This window comes from Coptis chinensis, chromosome 6 (genome assembly GCF_015680905.1).
Source record: "Coptis chinensis isolate HL-2020 chromosome 6, ASM1568090v1, whole genome shotgun sequence".
Lineage (NCBI taxonomy): Eukaryota > Viridiplantae > Streptophyta > Magnoliopsida > Ranunculales > Ranunculaceae > Coptis > Coptis chinensis.
In genome coordinates this window covers 1,487,184-1,498,243 of record NC_141461.1, presented here as the reverse complement: position 1 = coordinate 1,498,243, position 11,060 = coordinate 1,487,184, and the positions used below count along the sequence as shown (strand labels likewise).

Here is an 11,060-nt window from a genome sequence, read left to right as displayed (position 1 = left end):
AGCTTTAACTTTTGAATATTCCCGGCAATATATGCATCCCCTCCCCTTGAAAATAAGTGTCCACCAAAAGAAAGACAGAGAACTTTTTTTTGACAAAAATGAAGATTGCACTACACCATATATTGCAATTCTTATTCTTCTTCTCAACTTTCTTCCATCCCATTTACTCGGCCACCAACTCAACCGACTACTACAACCAGTGTGCACCATCAACATGTGGAAACTCAATCTTAAAATTTCCTTTTGGAAGAAGCCCACTTTGTAGTGGTGTAGACAGAACGATAACATGTGAAAACAGCTCAGTTTATATCACAGTTGAAGAGACACACAGGAAGTTCAAATTGTTACAAAACCTTACAAATGAAGTCTACACCAATAAATTAATAAGAATTGTTGACACATCTTTTTTTGGTTGTGGTACTATTTCTTCTTATACTGGTTTATTGCCAAATTCAGGTGAAACACAAAATTGGGCCATGACAGATACTTTTCATAGCACTTCTGGTTATAGGAGAGGTATTTTTTTAAATTGTACTAAAGAACCTGATAAAGATACTCTGGGTAAAATGATCAAGTCTCCTTGTTTGGAGTGTGGTGAGACTAGTAATTTTTGTTTTTATTATGATGGGTTTCTTGATCATGTTGATTATTGTAGTCTATTTAGAGTTAATATTCCAGTTACTATCTATGGTAATCTTGGTAAGGTTGGGAATTTGCGAAGAGTGCTTCAAGAAGGATTTGAGGTTAGTTGGGATGAAGATTGTAATTCATGTATGGAAAATGATGTCGGAAGATGTGGGTATTTGAATCAAGAAAGGAAGGCTAATATTGAGTTGAATTGCTTTTGTAGTGATGGGGTTCACAAACACAATTGCACTGATGGTAAGTAATCAGGAAGTGATTATTTATTTTTTTAGATTCAAGATTGTCATGTTGATCCGATCCTCTGGTTGATTAATGTAGTTTTTATTGTTGTTTTGAAGGGGATCCTGTTATTCTTAATGCTGTAGGAATGAATTTTCCAAGCAAACCTCACAACAAGACGATTCGACTTATTTTAGGTAAGTTAATAACAGGTTCAAGTTGTTCTTTAACATGAGAGATTCATTTGGTTTGGATCTATAATACAGTTACTGATCTATTTCTTTGTGTGAAAAAAGGGATTGGGTTGACCGGAGCAGCATTCATATTTCTATGTGCCTTGTACATTTCATACAAACGAAGGCATAAGAAACATAGTCGTTTTAGAAGCACAGATGATCATGAGTTGCAGCGCTACTTTGAGCGGGACAACGGTACAACTCCAGCTTCAATAGAGACTTTCTTGCACAACTACACTTTAGAAAGGCCAACCAGATTTTCCTACAAGCAACTCAAGAAGTACACCGATAACTTCTCTCAAAAGATTGGCCAAGGAGGCTTTGGTTCAGTTTTTAAAGGCCAACTTCCCAATGGCTTCATCATTGCTGTTAAAGTCCTCGATGAGACTACTAATCAGATCGAGACTCAGTTCCTCAATGAGGTCTTCACGATCGGCTGCATACACCACAATCATTTAGTTCGGCTTCTTGGGTATTGCTTTGATCATTTTAGAATAGCTCTTATTTACGAGTACCTGGTGAATGGTTCTCTAGAAAAATACATTCTCCAAAAGAAGCATATGAACAAAGGTCAATCCAAAAACACATCGTCACCTCAAGATGTACCAGGAATAATGACTTTGACTTGGAGTCAACTATTTGACATTGCCATTGGAACAGCCAAAGGACTTGCTTATCTCCACGAGGAATGTCGAAATAGAATACTACATTGTGATATTAAGCCGCATAATATCCTTTTAGATGACAAATTTCAGCCAAAGGTGTCAGATTTTGGGTTGGCAATGGCTTTGAACAAAGAGAATAGTCACATCTCAATGACACATGGTACAGGCACTCCAGGCTACGCTCCACCAGAAATGTGGTATGAGAAGTTTGTTGGAATCTTCATGTGTATTTCAAATACTTGTGTGTTGTTTAGTCCCACATTGATGAACCACCACTAGCTAGTGAGGTATTTGAGGTGAACCTCTAGCATAAGGGCGTGCCCTTAGGGTACAAAGGCTTTTGTGTTAGGAGGGAGGACTCACCCAAAGCCACCCGCCCGCCCCGCACCGAGCCGTGTCGTGGGCTTGGGCATTTAGTCTAGTAGAGTTTCGGCTGGAGTTGACATAAACACAGCTACAGAAATCGTGCTGCCTCCATACACACCAGCGAAACAGAAGTTGAAGTCGTGATACACCCTTCTCTTACCTACACGAAACAGATAAGTCTTTGATTGCTTTCTTCTTCTTCTTCTCTTCTTCCCGTCGTCCCCGCCAGAGAGAGTTATATTGCTGTTCTAGAGGGTAGTCTATTCTAGTGCAAAAGTTAGACCGCTGTTAACCATTGAATCCTCGTGAGGAAAGACGCCACCGCCAGCCTTTCCTCGCACCATTGAAAGGGCTAAATCTTTCCTTAAGACTGACCTAATCCGCGCCTTGGTTATTACACGCTATTCGTCGTCCTTTTTCTATTGTTTTTCTTTTATCCGCATACAACAAAGTTTGGTCCAAAGGACGATAAGTCCGATGTCTATAGCTTTGGAATGGTTGTGTTAGAGATGGCGGGGAAGAGGAGGAATTTTGAGGTTGATGTTAGCAAGACAAGTGAGATGTACTTCCCTAAGTGGGTCTTCTCAAGATCATGTACGTAACACATATGGTGATGGAGGAGGTTCAAAATGGCATGAATGCCAAGGTAAAGAGGAGGAAGAGATTGCAATGAAATTGGAAATGGTAGGATTATGGTGTATCCAGTTTGAACCTTCGAGGCGGCCTTCCATGAGGAAAGTGGTAGATATGCTAGAAGGGGACGTGGGCCATTGAGATTCCTTCGCCCCATTTGATACCAACATGTTAATGTATGGATATGGAAGGGAAGTCGAATCATACCATAACAATCAATACTCTAAACCATAGTACAAAATATCAGGATATAGATATTTATCGATATTCAATTTCTGGATATGTATCGTGGATATATCCCCCTCTTTGGGAATATTTGACATTGTTTCACATGCAAATATCGTGGATATATCCAAAATATCGACAAATATCATAGATATTGTGGATATTTATTGATATATCATGATACATTATTTATATTTATTTGAAATATAATAGTAAATATTAAATAAAATTGTTATATATACAAAATATCGCCAAATATCCATAAATATCACAAATATCGCAAATATTAACGAAATATAACTGATATTTGCAGTCGTATATATCTCTAAACATATCGTGATATTTAAATATCTTTTTCTGAAATATAGATAGATATCCCCAAATATCGCGATATATCGGGATATTTTGTACTATGCTCTAAACTTCTATAAAAATACAGAAAGTACGGAGTTCTTCAAATTGAATGGTCGCTCATTTGCGGACTTGCACAATGCTCTAAGGGTTGATTTTTGGTAGATATTACCTTCATATTATGAATAGTATCTCCACAAAAAATTAGCTCAATCGGATGTGTCTAGTCTTGTCAAAAGAGTGTTAAAATTCTGGACCGTCAGATAAATTTCTAACTTAAACACAACCTTTGGTAGGGTTAGACATGTTCAAAGAAGCTGATTTTTTGTGGAGATCACATCCTCATAAAATCAGTTTTTAGTTCATTGTATAGGAGATAGAATTGCGTATGTTAATTAGATATGTCATTTTCTGTATCTCAACGTAGCCAATATATATAGGCTATTTGGCTTTTGGGCTATTTTTCAATTGGATAATTTGCAGTGGGTCACCTATTGATCGTTTATTTGTATTTAGGTCAAAATTGACGGTTGCACATCCATATTTTATATATTGACACATTTACTCTTATGACCAAATTCTAATTTACCGTTAAAGTTTGGAGGCCAAACCCTAATTTTGAGATAAGACTTGGGCATTTAATAAAGTGCCTAAATTTGTTATAATTCCGATTGTATGCTCTAATTATATGCATCTTTTATGTAATTGGTAGTTGACCTTAAATATAATAACCAACTCTAAATTGATATAAAATTAGCCGTTAATTGGGGTGTACAATTTTATATTTTTTTTTAAACCTATTTTAAATAAGATCAGTGACTCTTTGATGTTGGCAAAATTTTACCCACTTTGCTAGTCGGCTTGCTTAACTTACGTTAATGAAAAACAAAAAAATAGTTGGTGTACTTTTGTTGTTCATGGTAAGCAAATAGTTGGTGTACTTGTTCAGGGTCTGTGGGTAACTAACTATGAAGCAGAATGTAGGACCTGCAGATCAGCAACAAGGTTGGTTGTTCACTTGTTCTAGCATTTCATGGACCGAACACACCATGACACAGTGCCAACATGTGAACTGCACGTGTGTTTCATAACGACAATCCACATTTCCGAAGAAGAAAAACTCGAAAAAAGAGAGCCACGAAATAAATTCATTTCAACTCCTCTTCTTCTGCTCTTCTCTAACGCGCGCAGATGGAGAACTATTCCTATACATGAGTTTGTGCTTGGTAAGTTATGGATTCCACCAACTTTTTGAGTATATATGATATGTCGCTGTGGTTATTTGTGTGTGCTTGTGCATTGAGATAAGGTTGAATGCATTCCTTCCTCCATATCAAGTTTGGTCCGTCTACTTTATACTTTTCCCGTTTGTTTGTTTGTTTATCTCATTGATTTTTGCTCGGGAAGGAAGTTGTTTGAGTTTAGCTAGTCCTATATAAATGTTTAGTATAGGGAATGTGTTGTACCTAGTCTAGGATGTAAGCCATGGGGTTTATGCTTGGGTAGATCTGTCGTGGAGTTTATCTTTGTGTGGTTTTAGGGTAATAGACGGATCCAAGGCAAAGATTTTGTGTTTGACCATTTCCTTTAAATGGATTAAATATAATTATGGAATGGATAAAATTATCTAGTGATTGAAAGTTGCAATGAACAGCCTTACTCCTGTATGGTCTCGACTCTCGACTCTCGACAGCGTACTGATATGCAGTGGGGGCGTGAACGGAGAGGGAGAGGGAGAGGGACAAAGAGAAGAGATGAGGAATGAGGACTGACAGAAACCAACCAAATGACTTTTTGTCCACATACCCCCCACTCGGCCCAGAACGTTCGCTCCGCTCACTTGACTACCTTTATATTGCTTTTGGGCATCACTAGTTCATTTTGTTCTTAGAGATAAACCGGCTTTGGTTTAGCATACTATCCTCCAAAGCCCAAAATAAAGCTTTTCATATGGTGTTGGAAGTCTTGTGAAATAGAGAGGAGGGGTTATGCATTTGAAAGACCTTTGTTAGATCAGCTGCTGAGTTTATAAGTATGTTTGGCCTCTTTTTTTTGCTGTGTATTGTTTTACTTTATAAAATTGGCGAGTTGTCTTCTCACCAGCTCCCTCCCTTACTCCTTATGTGCATTCATCATTGGTTCTTATAAGGAACACATGAAAGAAGCAGCGTGGGAACTTATGTCGAAGTGAAAGCTTTACCGGTGGGGGGATGAATTATTTGTGTGTTATGATTCTCTCTCCTGAGGTTTACTAACTAGCTTTCACTGGTTTGGTTTTAATTTTCAGGCCCATTACCAGCATTTGAATATGATACTCGGGGATGTTTAAGAAACTATCACGACAGTGGAGATAGATGATGAAACCTATGAGGAGATTATTCGGGTATGCCACTCTTTTCACATTTCTATGTTAATAAGTTTTGAATTGCCATGTTGCAAGTTTAATGTCCTAGGGAAGGTGTTACTTGAGATAATATTTGTTGCATAAATATTGTTTGATAACGAAACTGTCAAAGTGTTAGAATTATTCTAAACTTGGACAATGTATATTTTCTTTAGTTTGTAAGTAAGGTAGGTTTTCATATCAACACATGATAATTATCTCCATAAGAGCATCTGCAATGGGAGGTGTAAAGCGTAGAGTAGGTAAATTTCACACCTCCAACTTAAAAAAGACACTCCCAATGGAGTATGTATACCGTATATGTTAGCTAACAATTTGTAAACTCGTTGGGAAATTCCCCCCCTGGGATACACACCACTTAAAAGAGACAGGCATTATTTGGTCTCACGTGTGTGTTAAAATGATTCAGACGATTTTCGAAATGGCGTTCCTGCTGTGTTAGGTCACATTAGACCACAAGACAAGAATTCCAAAAATAAGTATTATTACACAAAAGAAACAAAAAGCCACGTGTTGACTTTTTAAACTGGAGGGAAGTTGTACTGTATTTATGACGGCATGTCATTTCTGATGACGTTTAGATTAGAATTTAGAAAACACACTAGTACATTGTTTTATATAACGCCCGTGAACTTAATTTACAAACTGCTATCACTCTCCATTGGCTCATCACCTAGGGTGTAAATCTAACACTGTATGGTAACGTGGAATTGCGGGGGTAAAAGTCTAGTGGCTCCTATGTGGAGCCTAGGTGGAAGTGTATATCTACACTCTCCATTGGAGATGCCCTAATAGGAAGGGAAATAACAGATATAGCCCTATACCTTTTCTCTTATGTTAGGTCTGTATTCTTGTATAAACATTGCTGCAAATTCTTTCATTAGCTATACTGGTGAGATAACCATAGTTAGAGATTTGAAAATTTCTGGAATTTTGAGTAGCTCAAAAACTGAGTTCTGGAAACTCTTGAGATGTTAACGCTTTTGGATTACAATACCCATTGACCCTTTTTTTTTCTTTGCTAGTTAACCCATTGATCTTATTGTACCTAGAAGGTTCCACATCTTGTCTAACAGGTTTTCATGGTAGAGTTAATTTACGTAACATTTCTTACATTAGCGTACTTGCTGATGCAGAGCACATAGTTCCCTTGTTAAGACCTTTTCGTAAGCTTCTGCCTTGAATGTTTGCTCATGCTGAAGTCAAGCTTCATTGCATTTATATATTAATTATGATCAACAGCTCTTTAAAATGTCTAATCAAATAGCTTTAATTAAATTATTTTGCACACCTAAGAAAGAAAGCATATATGATCCAGGCATTATCTGAATTAATTGTACTTGACAACATTGAGCATTTAAGTGTCATATGATCTAGTACAGGCCTCAACTCGACAACTCTTGGTAGTCTTCCTCGTTACCACTCTGAGGCTCTGAGTGGGGTCGATCCCTTCATTGGCGTCATATGGGTATTTCGTTTGACAAAAGAAAGATCTACTTAGGCGATGAGAGATTCTTTACGACATGATCCTCTCTAGTATAAGAAATAAATTCACAATTAAAAAGAAAGAAAATGACTCAAAAACAATGGGTACATAGCATGTGATGGAAAAGAGAAATCTAGGCAAACTGCATATACTTCTCTACACGTTTTTTTTTTTTTTTTATGGTTTAATCTTAGTTATGCCTTCGATGTTTTGAACAAGTTAATCATCAATATGATTTCGCTCTCTTGTTTTGTTTGTGTTTCAGACTACAAAGCGAAATGTTCAGTATCTGTTTGTTAGGGGAGATGGTGTAATATTGGTTTCACCACCATTAAGGACTGCTTGATGGAGATATACAGCTTAATCGGAAGGGAGATTATTACTGTTGGACTGGATCATGTTTCTTTTTCTTTCATGTTTTTTACATCAACGGGATTTGAAGTTTCATTGAGTCTGTAGTAGTAGAGGTTTATGTCATATATGAAATAATTTCCTCTCCTTTCTTTATTGCAGACTATAATACAGTTGCGATGTGTGTTGAAATATTAGTGATTACTGACCCACTGACCCTATCTTGAACTTGGACTTCTTCTTTCACCCCAATTGCTTTCTTGAGTTTCTTCGGTGGTTCCCACTGACATTTATTATGATTGAGAATTGTTTCCAGTACAGATTCTAAAGCTCCTTCTCCTAATATTCAAGTTCTAAAATATTAAATTCGGTGAATATTTTGATGTATCTAAAAACTGATATATATATTGAAAATATCAGAAATATCTATTTTTTTTATTGACTAGTCAAAATTTTGTGTTGTATATTAATATATTAGAAATATTGTTGATTATATTGTAAATATTGTCAATATATAGGTTAAAATTAACAATATTTGGTCAAAATCAATAATATCAGTCAAAGTTAACAATTTATATCGTATATATCAGTTGATATATATCGTTATATCGAGAATTACAATATATATCAAGAAAAAAAATCAATATTCAATTGAAATATATCGAATATATTTATATCGGTATATAAAAAAACAATATATATCGATAATATATCAGATATATCGGCAATATTTTGAGCCTTGTTTAGATCTACGTCTCTAAGAGCATTTGCAATACTGGTGGTTTTGAGAGATGTTACATTCCGTCTCAATCAAAATGCTTCTTAACGGAATCTAACATTTCGCATTTCATCGAGATTTTTTTTTCACCTCTGTATTGCACAGCTTCACTTTGCTTTTTGGTGAAATGAGAGGAAATAAATGTCTACGTGGAGGTGGCTAGGAGGCTTGCATTACAAATCCTCTAATTCTTGATGGAGGAGAAAGAAGAGAATTAAACTTGGTAGAAGAAAAGAGCTTTACGATTCAGCTTATTATGATGTGAATTGCACGTGTATTTCATTGAAATGGATAGTCGACAGAGTGGTGTACTAGAATTATATCTCGTAACGCGTGAAAGCATATACGTGGCGTTGATCTTAATTACACCGCGGTCCCCAAACCAATCATTGTTGCTTCCCATATATCTCTTGTGTTTCATTTCTTCCAAAAGAAAATAATAAAAACGAGACCCAAGAAAATAAAAACTCTCTCTTCCTCAAATGCCAAAACCCTAAAATTACAATGGAAAACTATCCTTACACGTCATCATACCCCGATTCACACGACTCATCACCCCGATCTGAATCATGGGATGACCAACAACAACAACAACAACAATCATCAAACTACAAAGTGAAATTCATGTGTAGCTACGGTGGAAAAATCCTCCCGAGACCACACGATAATCAACTGTCTTACGTTGGTGGAGATACGAAAATCTTATCAATGGATCGAAACATTAAATTCTCAAACATCATCTCAAAACTCTCAACGATTTGTAGTGATTCCGATATTTGTTTCAAATATCAATTACCAGGTGAAGATTTAGATGCTTTGATTTCAGTTACTAATGATGAAGATCTTGAACATATGATGCTAGAATATGATCGTCTTTATCGTAGTACTAGTACTGGTGGTGGTGGTGGTGGTGGTGGTGCTAGACCAGCTAGATTAAGGCTGTTTTTGTTTGTTTTGAATAGTAATAATAATTCAAATCAATCGAGTTTTTCAGCTGATGGTGGTGATAAACCGAATCAACAGTGGTTTGTAGACGCGTTGAATTCGGTACCTAGTATTCAATCATCGTCTCCATGTTCTACTGCTTCGAATCAAGATTTCTTGTTCGGTTTCGAAAAGCCGAAATTACCGGATCCGAAGATTGAATTATCGATTTCAGAACCGAAATTGCCTGATATTTCGGATCGGAATGATGAGATTCAAAGACAGATACAGGAGTTACAGAGGCTGCAGATTGCAAATCAGGAACAACAACAACAACAAGCTATGTTTATTAGGAAAAATGAGGAGAATCTAAATATGGCTGGTAGAGGATTTCAAGGTGATTTTTTCATGCCGGAAAAACCAGCTCCGACGGTTGTTCCGGTGCCACGTCAGATGCCGGCTGGTGGTTATTGGCAAGATAGAAATATGTCGGCAGTGACCGGAGGAGGGTATTCAGATCCGGTTCCCGGAGTAGAAAGTCAGATACAGCAAAACCAACAGCAACCGGTGTATATTGTTCCGCCACCGGCGGTGGCGGGAAGGTATAATACTCCGGCGATGAATGTGCGACAGGTTACCGGACAAATGGGTGGTGGTCAGGGTTATTATGGAGTAGGAGTAGGAGTGCAACAAAGAGGTGTACCGGATGTTTACAGGGAACAACCGGTGTATAGTATGGGCCCACCACCACCACCAGTGCTTCAGCAGCAACAGATGCAGCAGCAACCACAACAAGTACAGGCACTGCCTCAAATCACGAAAATGATGATGGGAGAAACAGGTGGGTATAGTACACAAGTGGCGTTTGATAGTGCGGGAAGGCAAGTCTACTATACTGCGCCACCACCACCACCAAGTGGAGTAGTGATGACTTCTTCTTATCCAACGGCGGTTACCACTGTTGGTGTGGACCCGAGACAAGCTGGTGCTTTAAATCCTGATGTCAAGGTTGTGAAGCCACCTCTTTGATTTTTAATATACTAATTTTGAATAATAATAGTGTCAGTAAAACTATAAAAAAAAACATTCTATGTTTGGTATCGATCAGCTCTGAGTTATCTCACTATCCGGTGGACATTAATATTTTATATTTATATATATATATATATAACAAAAGTTGGCTTGTGTCGACAAGTGTTACTTAAGTTGTTGAGTTGTACTTGAAATATTATATTCTTCGGGTACGCTATAATTGTTTTATTTTCTATATGTTATCTATAGGACTTTTTCATGGTTGAGAACATTTTAAACATTTCTGTCATTATGTTGAGAAATGAGAATGACTTGAGTTTTGGATGAGAATAACAAATATATCTTGGAAGAAGTCTTTCATTTAGTAATTATTGAAGCATTTTATTTACTAGGTTCTCACTTTTCTAAGCTACCGACAGCGCTTCAACTTTTTGAGATGCTTCAGGACTGCTTAGGAGATATGATTCAATATTGCTTTTGAGTATGAACAGTGGAAATTCTGAGTGGGCCCAAAACGGAACAAAAGCTGCAACAATATTGGACATTTTCCCATTTCAAATTGTTCAAAGCCAGTCTAAATTGGTTTCTCTAAGCCAAGACAATCGAATATCACTAGGAGAAAGGATTGAGATATCCAGTAGAACCAACATCGCCTGGTTCAATATATGTTTAGGGCATTATTCAAACGCTGCAAGCAGAAGCATGGGACTGCTACAGTTATGGCTGCCGTGTATTTCACAGGACC

At 37.1% G+C, this 11,060-nt stretch overlaps 2 protein-coding genes and 1 long non-coding RNA gene across 5 annotated transcripts; all 3 read left to right on the top strand.

The window, feature by feature from the left end:
• LOC147490575 (rust resistance kinase Lr10-like) lies at positions 1 to 2,062 on the top strand. Of its 3 annotated transcripts, none has more exons than XM_086566874.1 (4): positions 1 to 516; positions 705 to 882; positions 984 to 1,061; positions 1,161 to 2,062. In XM_086566874.1, the coding sequence occupies exons 2-4, from the start codon at positions 774 to 776 to the stop codon at positions 2,042 to 2,044; spliced, it is 1,071 nt and encodes a 356-aa protein (XP_086423000.1). In that variant the 5' UTR covers positions 1 to 516; positions 705 to 773; the 3' UTR covers positions 2,045 to 2,062. The 3 variants fall into 3 exon arrangements, with proteins under 3 accessions (XP_086423000.1, XP_086422999.1, XP_086422998.1); XM_086566873.1 differs by having other exon boundaries at positions 1 to 594; XM_086566872.1 differs by having other exon boundaries at positions 1 to 882; positions 1,161 to 2,059.
• A 2,246-nt stretch (positions 2,063 to 4,308) lies between these two features.
• LOC147490574 (uncharacterized) lies at positions 4,309 to 7,758 on the top strand. Its single transcript, XR_015199284.1, has 3 exons — positions 4,309 to 4,566; positions 5,628 to 5,723; positions 7,496 to 7,758. It is a non-coding gene; the product is annotated as an uncharacterized LOC147490574 (long non-coding RNA).
• A 1,020-nt stretch (positions 7,759 to 8,778) lies between these two features.
• On the top strand, positions 8,779 to 10,667 carry LOC147490573 (uncharacterized). Its single transcript, XM_086566870.1, has one exon. It carries the CDS (start codon positions 8,864 to 8,866, stop codon positions 10,310 to 10,312), a length of 1,449 nt encoding a protein of 482 aa, XP_086422996.1. The 5' UTR covers positions 8,779 to 8,863; the 3' UTR covers positions 10,313 to 10,667.
• Positions 10,668 to 11,060: the final 393 nt, after the last annotated feature.

Bases quoted from the DNA above. Each gene is read 5' to 3' on its own strand.
- LOC147490575 (XM_086566872.1), top strand. From the start codon at position 99: ATGAAGATTGCACTACACCATATATTGCAATTCTTATTCTTCTTCTCA. The intron at 883-983 runs GTAAGTAATCAG...GTTGTTTTGAAG, and splicing joins CAAACACAATTGCACTGATG to GGGATCCTGTTATTCTTAAT. The intron at 1,062-1,160 runs GTAAGTTAATAA...GTGTGAAAAAAG, and splicing joins GACGATTCGACTTATTTTAG to GGATTGGGTTGACCGGAGCA.
- LOC147490573 (XM_086566870.1), top strand. From the start codon at position 8,864: ATGGAAAACTATCCTTACACGTCATCATACCCCGATTCACACGACTCA.